At 48.8% G+C, this 16,256-nt stretch overlaps 8 protein-coding genes across 8 annotated transcripts; 4 read left to right on the top strand and 4 right to left on the bottom strand.

Annotated features, from left to right (window-relative positions):
• Positions 1–10: 10 nt before the first annotated feature.
• PtrM4_009220 (uncharacterized protein) lies at positions 11–1,180 on the bottom strand (the record flags this gene model as incomplete). The annotated part of the gene is made up of 2 exons (XM_001930893.2): positions 11–755; positions 807–1,180. The coding sequence occupies 2 exons, from the start codon at positions 1,178–1,180 to the stop codon at positions 11–13; spliced, it is 1,119 nt and encodes a 372-aa protein (XP_001930928.1).
• Positions 1,181–2,473: 1,293 nt separating this feature from the next.
• PtrM4_009210 (MMT1, Co-Zn-Cd cation transporter) lies at positions 2,474–3,998 on the top strand (the record flags this gene model as incomplete). The annotated part of the gene is made up of 5 exons (XM_066102924.1): positions 2,474–2,722; positions 2,774–3,040; positions 3,089–3,521; positions 3,568–3,939; positions 3,994–3,998. The coding sequence occupies 5 exons, from the start codon at positions 2,474–2,476 to the stop codon at positions 3,996–3,998; spliced, it is 1,326 nt and encodes a 441-aa protein (XP_065965126.1).
• A 405-nt stretch (positions 3,999–4,403) lies between these two features.
• Positions 4,404–6,260, top strand: PtrM4_009200 (uncharacterized protein; the record flags this gene model as incomplete). Its single annotated transcript, XM_066102923.1, has 1 exon — positions 4,404–6,260. One exon carries the CDS (start codon positions 4,404–4,406, stop codon positions 6,258–6,260), a length of 1,857 nt encoding a protein of 618 aa, XP_065965125.1.
• A 1,156-nt stretch (positions 6,261–7,416) lies between these two features.
• Positions 7,417–7,848, bottom strand: PtrM4_009190 (uncharacterized protein; the record flags this gene model as incomplete). The annotated part of the gene is made up of 1 exon (XM_066102922.1): positions 7,417–7,848. One exon carries the CDS (start codon positions 7,846–7,848, stop codon positions 7,417–7,419), a length of 432 nt encoding a protein of 143 aa, XP_065965124.1.
• Positions 7,849–8,577: 729 nt separating this feature from the next.
• PtrM4_009180 (uncharacterized protein) lies at positions 8,578–8,925 on the bottom strand (the record flags this gene model as incomplete). Its single annotated transcript, XM_001930891.2, has 1 exon — positions 8,578–8,925. The coding sequence occupies one exon, from the start codon at positions 8,923–8,925 to the stop codon at positions 8,578–8,580; it is 348 nt and encodes a 115-aa protein (XP_001930926.2).
• A 1,897-nt stretch (positions 8,926–10,822) lies between these two features.
• PtrM4_009170 (uncharacterized protein) lies at positions 10,823–11,687 on the top strand (the record flags this gene model as incomplete). The annotated part of the gene is made up of 3 exons (XM_066102921.1): positions 10,823–11,003; positions 11,075–11,616; positions 11,646–11,687. 3 exons carry the CDS (start codon positions 10,823–10,825, stop codon positions 11,685–11,687), a joined length of 765 nt encoding a protein of 254 aa, XP_065965123.1.
• Positions 11,688–12,456: 769 nt separating this feature from the next.
• PtrM4_009160 (putative ring finger domain protein) lies at positions 12,457–13,563 on the top strand (the record flags this gene model as incomplete). Its single annotated transcript, XM_001930889.1, has 1 exon — positions 12,457–13,563. The coding sequence occupies one exon, from the start codon at positions 12,457–12,459 to the stop codon at positions 13,561–13,563; it is 1,107 nt and encodes a 368-aa protein (XP_001930924.1).
• Positions 13,564–13,962: 399 nt separating this feature from the next.
• On the bottom strand, positions 13,963–15,141 carry PtrM4_009150 (uncharacterized protein; the record flags this gene model as incomplete). Its single annotated transcript, XM_066102920.1, has 2 exons — positions 13,963–14,262; positions 14,308–15,141. The coding sequence occupies 2 exons, from the start codon at positions 15,139–15,141 to the stop codon at positions 13,963–13,965; spliced, it is 1,134 nt and encodes a 377-aa protein (XP_065965122.1).
• Positions 15,142–16,256: the final 1,115 nt, after the last annotated feature.

Below are 16,256 nucleotides of genomic sequence, written 5' to 3'. Positions count from 1 at the left end.
ATTTTCCGCTTTACTGCCCCTTCTTGACAGCCGTGCCCCCCTCAACCTCCGCCATCTTGCCCTCCCTCCAGAACCAAACTGCAGCTAGTGCCGCTCCTGGCCCTCCACCAATTGCAATCGTCATAACTGCGATGAAGCCCTCCAGTACATTCTCAACTGATGCTGCTCCCTTCTTCAATCTCTGCATATCCGACAGGGCCACCCAAGACGCAATCAAGCAAGATGTTCCCACAATAACCCAGTCACACTGAAAAATGAAGAGTAAGCCCCAGTCCATTGACTTCCTCCAGGTATAGGTGCTGGGAACAAAGACACGGGCGCCGGTTACGTCTGGATTTTCAGATGTCGAGATGCCGACAATGGTGTACCAGTGCACTGCCACGGAGAGAGTGAAGAGAAAGACGTAGAGAATCCTGAGGTGAAGAATGTCTGCGTTTTTGTTCTTTTGGGTGGAAGATGAGCTGAAAAGCGGTGTAAGCCAGAGAGGTACGTTGACAAGAATGGGCGAAAATTGCCAAAAGGCGATGGTTGTTTCGTGGACGGATAAATTGTCGTATGGGAGAAACATGACAATGGTGGGTAGCACGTAGAATATGATGGTGCCTGGAAGGATAATACGTGCGTATTGCAGTGGAACAGCGCGTCCGCTCCTAAAATACGATTTGGGTCCTGACATGCGATGGAGAAGCAGCCACCAAATGGGAACTAAGATAGCCCCGCCGAGATTTTGATACACAAACGTCCATATGGCAGTACTATAGTTCTGTCAGCTCCCGACTATCTAGTCTGCACAGTCCTTAGCTTACTATTTCAGCCAACTACTCTGGTTTCGTTCCCGACACGCCTCGACATTCATGACTGCGATTATAACTGTTATCTGACCGAGGAAGTGTACTTGCTGCCAATAGAAGGCCTCGTTCCATTTCGTAGGACCGTAAAGAAATGCAGTCACCAGAAAGCTCAGGCTTTCGTCGACAGGTTTGATTCCGAAGTAGTCTTTCCTCATTTTCACGCCATTTGGCAGAATGGCCGTCTTTGCAACATCTAGAATGTCGATCGGGTAGTCGTGCACAACGCAACCAATGCGCATACAGTACAGTCCAATAACGGATAAGACCGCCATTACGGCCAGAACCGCATTGTTATTGGGGCGGCCAACGCTTGCTGTAGATGGTGCCATGGTCGATGGTGGTAGGCGTTCGGGATACAGAATCACGACGGTATGTTGACAGCATATGTATCGCGAGACGTGAAGCTTTCGTGTTCATTTGGCGGGCCTCGCCCGATGACTAGGAGAAGTTGTCGGGCCTGATGCGGGGCGTGCTTATTAAGGCGGCTGAAGGCCCGGCGGACCATCCGATGTCCCAAGCCGAGTGGAATCCATCTTTGAGCGAGAAGAACTGAAAGAGCACGCCACGGTATAGTCATTAAGAAACCATGGAGGAGGAGTCTGGCTCATAACGACGTCTGATGCGTCGTGCAACGTTGAGGAATCGGAGCTATCGCCAAGATATGGAGAAGCAAACCCGCAAAGAACAGGATCTTGATTCACTATCACCTGGGGAGCGAGAAAAAGTTGACACCTCCGTTATCTCCGAAACTTTGCAGCTCTGTTCTATCACTGCAACATTAATAATAATTTTTTCATCTTACAGTCTCTTTCTTTAGTCTTTATTTTACCTCTCTTATAAGCTTTTATAATAATTCTACTACGTTGTTGTGGTCGTAGAGAGGGAGGAAGAGAGAGCAAAAAAGTGGAGTGTCACTCATTTCTCGCTCCCTAGGTGCTATACCAGTGGAAGCATCGATCGAATATCAACGGTGGCTTGACACTAGATTGGCAAGTGTACCGGATGCCGGGTTCCATTACCTTCGGTTAAGCGGCACGGCGCTCACGTGCCGATGGTCGGAATGTCCTAGGCGGTGTTTCAACGGCGTTGGTGTTGAAGAGACCATCCGGTTTTAGATGTGACGTCAGCACCCCAAGGCAACACAGCCCTTCGCGCCTCCGTATACTCATCGATGCGGTTATGAAGTTGAAAAAGACTGCACGTCTTCGTGGAGCAACATGTATCGGTGTGACGGGTGCCTGCCAAGTGGCTGATGCTTGTGCCAGCCGTCGGATCGCGCCCTCTTTCCACGCGACGCTAGACAAGCCGGATGCTATGATGTCATACCTCCCTTCAAGACACACCACGCAAGCTGGTGCAAGCCTCATCAAGAATTGGCATCTTATGCAGGGACACAGCCGTATAGAGTTTAGTGAGTCCAGTTTATGATGCGCTCTTTGACGCTATTACGCATTTAAGCATTTACACCTCTAGACTTGTCTGCCTTGGTTTGTGTCGCGTCGCGTCTTCTATTCTGTGTACCTAATCCCTTTGACTTTGAAGTCTTCACATATCTACTTTCTCTATTCCCATCTTCTTTCATCGTCCCCTGGAGAGCTCGGAGAGCTTCTGATATAAGCAGTATGGTTGGCCGGCGCAACATCCTTAGTGGTCACCACAACGGCAACAAGAACAATGAGCAGTTCGACAAGTACCAGCGTGTCGATTTGGAACACGGTTATGGGGCGATCAACCCCCTCAAACCAAAGCAGCGGTTTCGCGATGCGATCGAAGCAACGGTCAGGGACAACCGCGCAAATGAGATGAAACAAAAGTTGATCGACAATGTGGACCACGATGCGCTTGAGGTATACCGGAAAAGCGAAGAGAGCGTACGTCCAGGAATCACAATTTGAAAGTAGCATGACTAACGCCTCATAAAGTTGAAGAGTATAAAGAATAAAAAGGTCCGTGCCTTCTACGAAGAGCAGAACCAGCGTCTGGACGACTGGGCCGAAGTCGACATGGTGGTTTCGTCGCTTGCAGATGATATTGTTGACAGCATGAACCCGCGTGACCCCGACCACGACGGTGTAGCTGAAGACAGAGGGCCGCTGGGCAGCAGCGGAGAGGATTTAGAACCATTTCTTCCGGAAGAGGAGCGGGAGAAGCGGAGAAAATCCGCCAGGAGCGTAAAGTGGGCGATCAATGTCAGTATCGATCGAGATGAATTGTGAACAAAAGCTGACCAAATGTAGATCAACGTGATTGTGAACATTCTTCTGCTAGGAGCCAAGGGTGTAGCAGCAATCTGGTCCAACTCTCTCTCTTTGATTGCATCTCTTGTCGACTCAGCCCTAGATTTGCTTTGTACCATCATCATCTGGATCACCAACAGACTGGTTGGCTGGCGTATCGAGAGCCTCAAGAAGAAATTTCCCATCGGTCGCCGACGTCTGGAACCTATTGGTATTCTAGTCTTCTCCATTGTCATGGTCATTTCCTTCCTCCAGATCTTGCAAGAGTCTATTAAGAAGCTCCTCCCAAGCGGCGAACACGATGTGGCCATGCTTCCACCTGCAGCTATCTTCGCCATGGTAGCCACCATCGTCGTAAAGGGAACAATTTGGATTGGATGCGCTCGCGTAAAGACAACCCAAGTGCAAGCCTTAGCCCAAGACTGCAAAACTGGTAAGTACATCTTTACGTGATCTGAAATGTAGTCTAACAATATCAGACGTGTACTTCAACACTCTATCCCTTCTCTTTCCTCTCATAGGCGCCCACTTGGACGTATGGTGGCTGGATCCCCTCGGTGCAGCAGGCCTCTCCCTTTTCATCATTTATGACTGGGCCTGCACCTGCTTTGAAAACGTAGCTCGTCTTACTGGCGAAGCAGCAGACGCGCGTGTCGAGCGCAAGATGATGTTCATGGCCTATAGATTTGCCCCACTCGTTGAAGGCTTCAAAAGTCTAAAGTGCTACCATGCTGGCGATGGCGTTTGTGTCGAAATAGACGTCTTGATGAATGAAGGAACGCCGTTGAGAAGGTGCCATGATATTGCCGAAACACTACAATACTGTCTAGAAGGCCTCAAGGAGGTAGACCGTGCGTTTGTAACGATGGATTACACGTCTCAGGGTCCGACGGGGCATGCGGAAGGCTGAAGAGAGCAACGAAGAAGTTCTCATTCGCATTGAAAACTGAGTGTTAGAATTGGTTGCATAGCATACGTGGTGTTCGGGTAGTATATCATGTTAGTAGGAAGCGTCAGGCGCAGAAAATATTCAAAGACATTCTTAGTTCATGGCATAATATGTTTGAAGTGACTGACTTATAGAAGATAGAAGCCGAGAAGGATGATGGCACAATGATGTTTTGCATACGGTATCGATTCTAGGATGAGGTCACTGTCGGGACATGCGCGTACAGCCAGCCCGGCGAGTTTTTCCGGGCCGGAAGCTTGGACCACTAACGTGTCCGTGCGCGTGATGCGCGGATTCGCGTGATGCGCGGGGAACACCAAAACACGTCAAACCCCTTCACCTTCAACACACGTTAACTCCACCAATATGGACCCAATTCAAGCTGCGATTGAAGATATTGAAAATCTAGAGCCAGGAGAACAGTTCTCGTATACTAAAATTGCTGCTAAGCATGGTGTTGTGAGATCTACGTTGACCCGAAGGCACCAGGGCCAGACAAGCTCAGAAAGAGACAAGAACTTCAACCAGCAGAAACTCAACCCACAACAAGAGCTAGAGCTTGTGAGATATATCGAAAAGCTCACAAAGCGAGGCATTCCTCCTACACGAGAGATGATCAGGAATTTCTCATCAGAAGTAGCCCATCAGCAGCTCAGCGAGAGCTGGGTTACTCGCTTCATCAACCGACACGAGATCCATCTCATCTCAAAGTGGACCAGCGCCATGGATCGTACGCGCCACCTGGCTGATTCTGAGTCAAAGTATAGACTCTACTTCGAGCTGCTGCATCGAAAGATCACCGAATATCACCTAGAGGCTCGAGATATATACAATATGGATGAGAAGGGCTTCTTAATTGGCTTGATAGGCAGAAGTAAGAGGATATTCAGCAGGCGTCAATGGGAGAAGAAGGAGGTTCGAGCATCTCTCCAGGATGGATCACGCGAGTTTCTGACAGTCCTGGCCTGCTGCTGCGCTGATGGGAGCTCGCTGCCTCCAGCCCTTATCTACGCAGCTAAAAATGGAGCTATACGATCGAGTTGGGTAGAAGATATCAAGGCAGGAGAACATGAGGTCTTTGTCTCATCATCTCCAACAGGCTGGTCAAATGATAACGTAGGCCTAGCTTGGCTGGAGCAGGTGTTTGATCGCTCTACAAAGCAACGATCAGGTAGATGGAGATTGCTCATCCTTGATGGCCATAGATCTCACCTCACGATGGAGTTTATTAAGTACTGCGATCGCCATAGGATCCTCCTCATGATCCTTCCTCCCCATTCGACCCATACGCTCCAGCCGCTAGATGTAGTGCTGTTCAAGCCACTCTCTCAAGCCTACTCTAACGAGCTCACTAACCATCTCCATAAGGCTCAAGGCCTTATTCCAATCAAGAAAGGGGACTTCTTCCCGCTCTTCTGGAGCGCCTGGATATCCTCCTTCACAGAGAGCCTCATATTGAAGGCCTTCGAAGCCACTGGGATCTGGCCGATGGATGCCAACGTTATCCTTCGTAGATTTGCTAGCACGCCAGAAGCTGAGAGAAGCTCATCGTCAGGGCTCTCTGATCATGACTGGAGAAAGCTCGATCGGCTAGTACGAGCTGCTGTTAATGATAGCCATCAGTATGAGGCAAGAAAGCTGCGCTCAAGCGTTCACCATCTCTCTGTGCAGTATGAGCTTTTAAAGCATGAGAACGAGGGCTTAAAGGAGGCTCTTCAACATAAAAAGAAGCACAGGAAGAAGGGCAAAGCTCTTGACCTTCAACAGCGCCAGGAGTATCACGGTGGCTCTGTCTTCTGGTCTCCTCGCAAGCTGCGTGAGGCTCGAGCTAGAGAAGCAGTACGGGAGCGAGATGAGACGGAGGAGAAACTCCAAAAAGCACGGTCCAAGAAGCAGCGCGAGGAGGCTCGACTGCAGCGTCAAGATGAGCTCGAGGAGAGGCGTGTGGAGAGGCAGAGACTCAAGGAGATGAGGGAGCTTGAGCGAGCTGAGAAAGCAGCTGAACGCGCGCGCCAGAAGGAGGAGAGAGACGCTGCTAAAGCTATACAACTACCCCAAAAGGGAAAGAGGAGAGCTTCAGCAGCTACCTCATCGAACAACAAGCGTCAAAAACGCGTTGAGGCTGCTCGCGCTGGTGCTCAAGTTCAAGAAGAGCCTCCAGCTCCTCCATCAAAGCTCACATCACGTGGCCGCAACGTCAACCTCCCATCAAAATATAGATAGTACAAGTTGATCGCAAGCATCTAATTACTCCCCCTCTATAAATTCGTATAATAACAGCTTATATACGTGGCTTAATAGCTTCATTTTTGAAGTAGTGGATATGGTGTTCCCCGCGCATCACGCGCACGGACACGTTAGTTAGACCAAGCTTCCCGCTTAGCTCGCAACCGTACATATGGAGATCTCTCCATCCAGCTCTTGCTCACTACTAATCAAATACTATACACTTTGTTCGTTGCAACGACTGCTAGTATTCGACACCTTTGCCGTGTCAACAGTCACGGCGTGCTATAAACTACATCATGTAGACCTGCCAGATTCACAACATGTGTCACAGCGCTACGGACAGTCTTGCTTTAAAAAGAAACTTTCATTGTATACTGTCTTATCTCCCCAATAACAAACTAACAACAAAAGTAACCCATCTCAACGCTGTATGTCACATATAGTTCCAAAAATTCTAACTACCACATAGTATCCTCGTACAAATCCCTCAACAGACGCACCGGTTATTTTAAGTCCTACAGTCCTCTTGCAGTCGCCAGTTTGACCCCTCACATTCTCAGCTCCTTGAATCTTAGTATCTCAGTTGCACCATCCTTTCCAGTCCCCTGAGTAAATACTTCTGGTATCTCACACGCTCCGCGCTTCACTCTCTGTGCACCTGAGAAGAGCTTTCTGTGTGCGTGTGGTGTTTTCTTTCTCTTTTTGAAGTTTTTCCCGAAAGCAAATACCATCGTAGCCATTCTGTAAATACACCCAGTTTCTCACACACTCTACGATACCGCCCTCCGTTGGCTCTGAGAAGAGATTTATACGTGATTGCGTGTTTTAAAATTTTGTATCGGATGTAGTTACTCAGCCCCAAATATCTTATCCGGACTTGCACATGTCTTGGGTGACTCGGCGAGTGTGCGTTCTTTGCCGAGGAAGGTACCCGGATAGTTGGACTTCTACTGAAGTAAGGAATCGGGACCGTCAAAGCTGATCAAGTGTATGCCTTTATTAGGCTTGTTCTCGTTATAGCGTCTACGCTTGGCGGACGATATTCCGGCGCGGTCCCAGTCGTGCTCAAGGAAGCTATGCTTGGGCGCACGAGGACTGGGCGCAATGGATGCTTGTGGGACGGGAATCTGGTGGACGATTTCACCAGCAGTTACTTGCTCAGTAACTTCGCTCGCAATTTCACTTCGTACCAGAACCTCATCTTCCCAGTGATCGCTCGTACATAATCTTCTGAGTCGTTGTTGATATTCTTCCCAAGGATGGCTCGCCTGAAATCCTTTGAGTTGCTGCTCATCTTCTTAAAACCAAAGCAAGAGAGCTCTTCCTTTTGGGAGAGGGTCTTAATCTGATCCCAGGCCAAGCAACCATCCGGGTTGGCCTCCTTCGCGAGCTCAAAATTGGCCTCGCAAAACCTATCAAAGAGACGGATAAGAGGGCCCCTGCTCCTGGAGAAATCGACGTAGAGCGTGACTGGGTCATGAAAGGGCTGCATGTCCTGGTCTTGGGCTACTAGTGCCTCCTTACATATCCACATCAGTAGTATCGGGGAGTATAGCTTGCCATCGTTGATGAGCTCCTTCATCTTGGCTATAGCCTTTGCAGCGTTAGAATGAGGATCGGAGCGCCCAAAATCTACTCGACTTGTGAAGTGTCTCTTAATTACTTCAACGCCTGTGTGAACGGTCTGTAGGTACTGTATTCCAGCTACCTAATCCAGATGCTATTTACAGTCGAGATGAAGAGAAGAAGAGAAAAGTGGGCGGCCATCCCGCTTTGTTTGGGTTGGTGCACGGCCCACGGTCTGCTGGGGGAAGGAGTGATAGAAGGAAGGAAGCGACTAGGCTGGCAGCCTAGTCATGTGACCTCGGGCTCAGCCCGTTACAGCCTGATGAGTTCTCAAAGGTAAATTCCATCATGCCGACGAAAAAGGCAGGAACTAGGTTGGACGTCTGGTTACCTGGCGCCTAGCCTGGAGGAGGAGATCAAGCATGACGTCTGATTCAATCGTATCTTTGTCTCCAGTCGCATGCGTGGGATTCTTTGTCGCCAGTGTAGGCGATTTGGCACCTAGCGAAGCCTGGTCAGGCCGATGAGCGGATATTGAAGATGAAAGGTCGACATTCGCTGTGCCATCATCCTCTCTATTCACCATCGTCACGTGTGCATCATCAAGGGTCGTCTTTGGGACAGGACATGATGATGACTTCTGTGCTCTGGAAGCCTGGGATCTATCCAACATCTCCACGTCTTCATCATCAAGGGTTGTGTTTGAGGCAGAATCTGATGATCGCTGCTGCTGTGCGCTCGAAGTCTAGGAGCCTGCAGTTTTGGAGTTGGCTATGTCGATTTGAACAATGTCCGACATGCCATGGTCGACAACAATGGCATTGAAATTTAAAGCCGACAGATTTCCCGTAATTGGGAGGCGGGAATAAGCTCCACTGCTAGGCGCAACCTCGTCTATTGCTTCACCATTCAGGGAATCGCTCTCGCTGAAGATGCTGACCTCGTCATCCTTACGGCACATCCTCCATCTGGCCTCGAGAAGAAAAATGGCGATAGCAGTACTGCCTGTCGCCTGTGTTTGATGGTCAGCAGTGACAGGGGCTTCCGAGACGAGAACGTCTTCCTCGGTGGCTGCTACATCGGCCATAGCCATGGCATCTTCTGGGGCAGAGTCGATGGAGGTCTCTGCGATCGTGGTTGTCTGAACATCCTCACTACTATGTAACTGGTCTGGGACGTGTTCTGAAGGCTCCTGGGCTGTTCCTTCAGTTGCCTTCTCAGGAGATTTTTGAACACCCCGAAAGTCTCCTCAGCCACTTTTTCGACAGCCTCCTCGACAGCCTCCGATTTGGGATCGTTCCAATCGGAAGAGTGCGATGGTGCGGAAGCAGAGCAGATGGCTCAACAAGGCGCTCTTGTTGAAGCGCAACATCTGCGCTCTGAACACGCATCTTCTCAATGGACTTGATCCGAAAGTTGATGCTAGTCGAAGGATGGGGTCCTATGAGTGTACTAACCACTGCTGCATTTACAGCTCTTTCGTCTATCTACGCATCTCAATGTGTCCAGAGCTCCACAGTACTCAACACACGGCAGCCTGGTATCAAGTCCTAGACTTCAACCAAAGTTCTACCTTAACATAGTTTCTTTAGGGAAAAAGAATAGCCTGCATGCTCATTTTTAGATTATTTCGGGCTAAAATAGACCCAGTAGTAGTTGCATAAAAACGGGTGGAAGCAAGCTGCTTGTATTTGCGACGAGCATAGAAATCAACATTTTTCTAAGTGTAGAAAACAGTATAACGTTCTACATTGACCAAAGGCTTCCCGTGAATATCCATTTTATTGTGTTTGTTCCGCAATGGTAATATGGCTGGCAGTCAAAGCGGCTTGATGGATTTCTTGGTGTGCGCCCGGAGTTTTAATCTCCTTGACGGTACCACGGTACCTATCCTTGGCGTATTGAACTGAAGAAAAATTGATTACATCATTTTGACAAGGGCTCTTCCGAGATTTTTTGACTCTTGCCTTAAAGCGGCTTTAAGTGATGCGCTTTACAAGAAAATATCCCTACTCTCTTCTCCTCCCGACTTATGTGATCATACTAACTTCACATAGATTTTGAGATTGCATAGGATTGCAAGATATAAGCCCAGAGTACTGGGGAGCTGCAGAAGAAGAAGTTAGAATGAACAAAGCCAGTTCCAAGCATCGAGAAGATATCAAACGACATATTCCGTCACCCCAAACTCAACTGTACCAATCTGTGAATACCCGTCTCAGCTACTGCCTGTCATTGGGTTGATTTTGACATGAGTTTTGGACAATCGAAATGTGCAAATTAAAGAATGAGATGTTGGTCGTTGACTCCTACCTTACGTAATATCTGAGTCAGCAGCTATCCTCCTGCCCAGGCCGGCACAACGCTCTGTCGTCGCTTTGATCACTTCACCACGCATCAGCCCACAACGCCGTACGACGAATGGCTGTAAATTTAGTTGTCTACTAAGATTTCGCGAGCTTTGTACCCTCGATAAGGCTGCATGTATCGTCTCCACACCCCCTCATCGTTTCAGACACACCACCACCGAGTCAAAAGTTGAATCCGCAAAATAATTCATCGGTGATGCCACTAACAGAATACTCCCCGATGTGCCAATTACATGGGTTCTTGTAAAAAATTAAAGTGCGACACAAGCTCACTTGATTTTGTCGCAGCCGCCACGTGGATGTGTCAGCCTCCACTCTGCGACACTCTCAGAATTCAATATGCTGAGACCGATGCCGTGTGGCTACTCACCTTCTTGTCAAATATGTACTAGCTCAACGCCTATGTCAGGGAATTAGAAAGCCATGAGAATTCCTTGGTACCAGCCCGGGCTCGACTTTGAGCTCCCGACCCACATGTGCCCCTACCGTGTCAATGGCTTGCCGCATAGCATGCCGTTCATTTTATTACGAATTCAGTCAGATGGTGTTTCCCTGGTATAATGCTGTGGTTCCAGCACCTATACCCGCACTCAACCTTTGGACTCCATCGGCTCAAACAAGATGGCAAACATCACCAGCGCCAGTAGCGATTTGGAAGCTGTTGGTGGTGGTCTTCCACGGGCAACGGCTGCTTTCACGGCTATGACCTGGTACAACTCGATCGAATTACTCTTTCTCGTATTTTTCACATTCAAGAGATACTCTGGTCTTTACTTTTGGAGTTTGATTGTCGATGTACTTAGTACTGTTACATACGCCACAGGCAGGTACACGTCCATGTATCTGATATCATGTCACTAACTGGCTCCCTAGGGGCATATATGAAGCAAAACAATGTTGCACACGACACCCACGTCGACAACATACTCATGACTGTTGGGCTAGTCTTGATGGTCCCCGGACAGTCCTTGGTCCTGTATTCTCGTTTGCACCTTATCTCATCGAATCGGAAACTCGTACGCTCGATTTTGTGGATGATTATCGTGTTGGCTGTTGTTCTCTGTGTCCCTACCAGTATGCTCAACCTACGCGAGTATACGGACCAACCGGGCACATACACTCGGACCTACGCAGCCATGGCAAAGACACAAATGACTCTCTCCAGCTTCGAAGAAGTCTTCATATCCTGTGTTTATATCTGGGAGACCCGCAACGCGATGCGTGTGAACTTCAACGCACAGGATCGGAAGTGGATGTGGCAACTCATTGCAATGAACATTTTTCTGTTGGTAATGGACACTGCACTGCTCGTAATGGAGTTTCTGGAACTCTACATGATCTTGAACACCTTCAAATCACTGGTGCATAGCTTTAAGCTCAAGATCGAATTTGCGGTTCTCACCCAAATGGTCCGCGTAAGCCAAACCAGACGACAGTCTGGTAGCTCGGCGACAAAGGCTTCGGAGAATCTCGAAAGTACAAGTAAATGGAGCAATTTTATGTTAGAGCAAGTTGAGGACGGGGAAGAGGAACAAGAACAGGGGGAAGAGGAGGAGAAAGAGAAGGACGAAGGAGGTGACAACAAGAAGAAGGGCAAAAAAGAAAACAAGAAACAAGAGGAAGATGATGAGGGGGAGTAAGATGCGGATGGAGAAAAAGAGAAGAAAGGGCAAGGACGGAACGTAACAGGCCATCCAGCTAGGCTTCATCAAAGATGAGGAACTCCATCTCAATCCACATGCTGAATCAGGCGTAGCCTAAGAATTCATAGGCTTGCCAACATGCTAATGGGCGATAAATACACGCGATAGCAGAACTGAATGCACAGAGTGTAGGTTCATCTGCTCAGGCTCGCCAGTACAGCTAAGGGAAAACTTGGCGCGTGATGTTTGTGATCTCTCCAGAGATTCTCGTAGCCTTCGACAGCCTCACAGACACTGCATATCAAAGATTCTGCTGTCCAGGCGATTAAGAAAGATACACTATGGGGCTATGGGCTATATTGACAGACTACCATGTAGTAGCGCACTATACCAGTCTTAAGATATTTCAACACATCTGTTCAGCGTAGTTTATGGTGCTGTCTTAGATGTCTTAAGCCCAATTTTGAGCCTAAACGCTACTGGTATAGCGCCATAGTAGTCAACCCTGTTAGGCAGCCACCCAACTACGAATTCGTTGCTACCAGCAGCGGCTGCCGCAAACACCCACGAACCATGCTTGGATTTTAGAAGCTAATACAACTTTTGGCCACCATGGATTCGCAGAAAGCCATCCCATCGTCAGCCAAAAAGTTCATTGAGACAGGCATCGAGATAGTCAGTTGCGCAATATGTCACGACACGTTTACCGCCGAGCACGTCGCCATCCAGATCATAGCGTGTGGGCATCAGTTCGGTAAGAACTGTCTCGAAGAATGGCTGCGACAGAGGAATTTGACAGGCACATGTCCACTGTGTCGTGGCGTGCTGTTCAATGCGTCCAACATTCCCGACCGACGAGGTCGAGCGCGACAAGTGAGTCCGAGTACCGGTACCTCGCCCCCGATCTTTGCTCCCGACGCCCCGGTTTCTCCTACCCGATTTATCCAGTATTACAGCCAAACTTTTAACGTACGCGACTCGACGCAGGGGGGATTTCTCAGTAGACTCTGGTCAGGCATCATGAATCCGCCTCCTGGCGACCAGGTAGCCACCGCTGTCCGCATCATCATGTTGGCATTTGAGGAGTTTCCTGGCCCGGAATACAACGCTTTAATGAGGTATATCAGTCGCATCTCTTCCATCGGTCCTCAAGCGACCTGGACAACCTGCCCTATTACAAGCCTCTTCAACACGCTCTCGTGCGTTGCGCGCTGTTGTCAGAAGGGGTTTACGCTTTCCTTGGCAACGTGGCAAGCCATAATGCGCTATCAACTTGACGCCGGAAACGATAATCTGCATTGGCTCAACATACGAAACGCTGCTTGGATGCTACATGGACTGCACAGGGAAGGTCAATCAACTGGAAAACACTGGCTCAAACTACATCTCTTCCTCATCATTCTGGGTATCCATCGATCTGAGCAGCATCTGCCCGTTTACGGGGCTAGAGAACTACTAGAGCTAATCTGCATCCTGGGCTGTGAAGATCCTTTTGGGACGCTGGCACAGGAGTATTCGACCAGGCTTTTTCTCTTAGCTGCGATTCATGTTTTAGAGTTGAGCAAAGTCCTATATCGGCCTTGTCGGGATGCGCGTGGCTTGAGACTGCTTGATGATAATACGAGTCGGCAGTTGTTGAAGCAGGACGTTGAGGCGCTGTGGCTTGAGGGTATGACATTGGCAGCGAAGGAGATGGCAGAAGGTCGGTCCTTTCTATAAACGCATGCATACAAGTGGTGTAATAATGTACATGCCTCACTGGGAATGTTTAACAATGTATTGTGCAAGTCAGAATTAGATTGCTCTCTTGTCCAATGGTCCCCATGTATATGATCTCGGCATGTACTGATTCCTTCTGTGTTCTAGACACCTCTCCAGAATTTGTATCTTACAAAGTGCAATCCAGACCGTCATAGTCTCCACAATCATCTCTTCACTCTCCCAATACTGACACCGCAATCCTCAAACTAACCTAAACGTATCGGCATTCCACCCATACACACGCTCCAGCTTCCTTCCAAATCGCCTCACCATAACGTACGGGATATCGCTGTCAGGGTGCGGCTCGTGAAAATGTATACCACGTTCAATATTGACACCATCGCCAGGTGTGAACTGCTAAGCGGATCCTTGCAGTTTCTCCGTAGCGAAACCTAGCCTAACCATTGCTCGCTTGAACTCATCCCATTTTATTGCCTTGGGGAAGTCCTCGGTGTCGGAACAGGAAACGTGGAACAATGCCCTCATTGTCTTGTAGGTGCGCCTGTCGAGCTTGAATGTCTGCGGGGGTGCGCTCGTCTCATGCGCTGGGGCATTGCTGTCAGCAGCGGGCTCTACCACTTTAGGAGCAGCAGCATTGCCTTTGGTCTTGTTCTTGACCTTCTCTTGGATAGCCAATTTGTTGAATGTGCCTGTGACCTAAGAACTTGCATCGTGGTAGATCCTTGAGAACGGTCGGTAGACATATTTTTGTATCTCTTGTGGTTTCGGCTTTGTGGTCCAGGGCTCTTCCCAAGACGGCGTGCGCTGCATGCGACCACTTTCTGAGATGCATTGTTTGATGACTCTATGCTGTGATATTCCCGTTGTCCTCTGATAGAATCTATCAACGCACTCCCAGAATTTGTCTAGGTTCGCCTCTACAGTACGCATAGTCTTGACGTTATGACTGTTGCGGACTTTGTGGACGGGATATGCTAGCTTCCCGCGGAAGGGATTGATAGACTGCACCGGAAGTTGACAACAGTCGGGATGATAGAGCCATTTGAGAAATTTCTCATCGTGCGAATGTGGCATATCGTGGTCAACAGCATATCCTTTTGGTGTTTCTCGCCATAGAGAGCAATGCATGAGACATTCTCCGACGATTGTCAGCTGCGTGAATAGCTCTGAAACCCTGGGAGACATCAGGTCTCTGGCAGGCTTGCTGTTTCTCAAGATTGTTGCCATGTTATCGAGGATATGATGCAAAACTTGGTCAGGAAGAGGGTTTTCTAGAGTGTGGTAGAGTTGCTGGAACGCCACTATGAGCTGAATCTCTTCAGAGGTGCCAATACTACCACGCATGAACTTGAGCTTGGGGCTAGCAGTGGAGTCATCCTCGCGAACGTAGAATTTTCTTATGTTGGGCGCAGTTGCATGATATCCGTGAATCATTTTTGACAATAGCACGGAAACATTCCTCGTCCGGCAGTCAAACTCCCCCATCAGACATGAGAAACGATCGTGCGAGTTTCCTTGAAAAGCCTCTACAAGTCGGTCGAGGATTTCATAGAGTTCCTTCCATGCGGCGAACATGGTGTAGGCTTCGATGACTATCTCTCTGGCTTTCACCATTAGAAATTCTACCGTGTCCAGAGCTGAATCAACCAGACTTTAGGCATTCAGAACCAACTTAGGGCTATGGTAGGCGAGTTCCTCAAACACCTCTGCAAAGTAAGATGGATCCTCTCGTAGAGCCAGGATATGGTCTTTTGCGCTGGTGTACAAGGCGCTGAAGTAATCGCGAAGCCTCGAAAAATCTAACGATCTTCGGTTTCTGTAAGGCGCAGCCATGAGTAAGTCTGAAAAGTCCGTTTGTCCAAAATCCCTGTGCATTTCGAGATCGGAAGCCGGTGGCTGCTCTTGAACATGTCCACAAAGGAGCACTTCCTCTGACATGCCATGCAGGATATGCTGGCTGCATGCCACCAAGAAGCTGTAAATCTTTTATTGTATATACAGAAACTGAAGTCCAGGACGGGGACAGTACTCATACCCGTCTTCGGTGACGGAATACTCCTCAATAACTCTGATGGCAGCATTTAACTTTCCATATAGTGCAGGATCGGGGTTTTTTGGAAAACAGTAACACATGCTTCTTCAGTTCTGGCTTAGGACCACATGGTGGAAGTGTTGCCAGAGGACTGAAATACTCTTCCGTCAATGCGAACAAGTAGGGAGGGTTTCGGTCACGGGAGTTGAGGAATGTCAGCAAACACTTAGGCTTTGAGAGGTCTTCCAGGTTGATGAATGGCCATGTGTTCTCGTCCGGAGGAAGGATACGTTCTGCGACTGGAGTATCTTCCAACTCGTCTGCGTTGTCAGATGTCGCAAAGGTGCTTGCGAATGCACGATAATCCGGCCGGTGGAACTCAGGCACGTTCGGCCATGCTGTAAGCAAAATTGACTTCTTTGACCATCTTCTTCTAATTGTTGATTCGTGACATGTGAGAATTGTATGGAGGGTCGTGTAGTTTGTACATATGTTCTCAGCAAGAGTGGAAGCGTGTGCAGCAATACTCTTCACTAAAGATGGCGAGACTTCTTCGTTGCGGTGCAGCTTAATCAGCAACTGATCAAGTCCCAGATCTGTATGCCTAGTATGGTTAGTTGGCGAAGCGTTGAGCTTTATGGGTATGCACTCACTCTAC

This window comes from Pyrenophora tritici-repentis, chromosome 1, assembly GCF_003171515.1.
Source record: "Pyrenophora tritici-repentis strain M4 chromosome 1, whole genome shotgun sequence".
Lineage (NCBI taxonomy): Eukaryota > Fungi > Ascomycota > Dothideomycetes > Pleosporales > Pleosporaceae > Pyrenophora > Pyrenophora tritici-repentis.
This window is presented reverse-complemented; position numbering and strand designations above follow the sequence as displayed.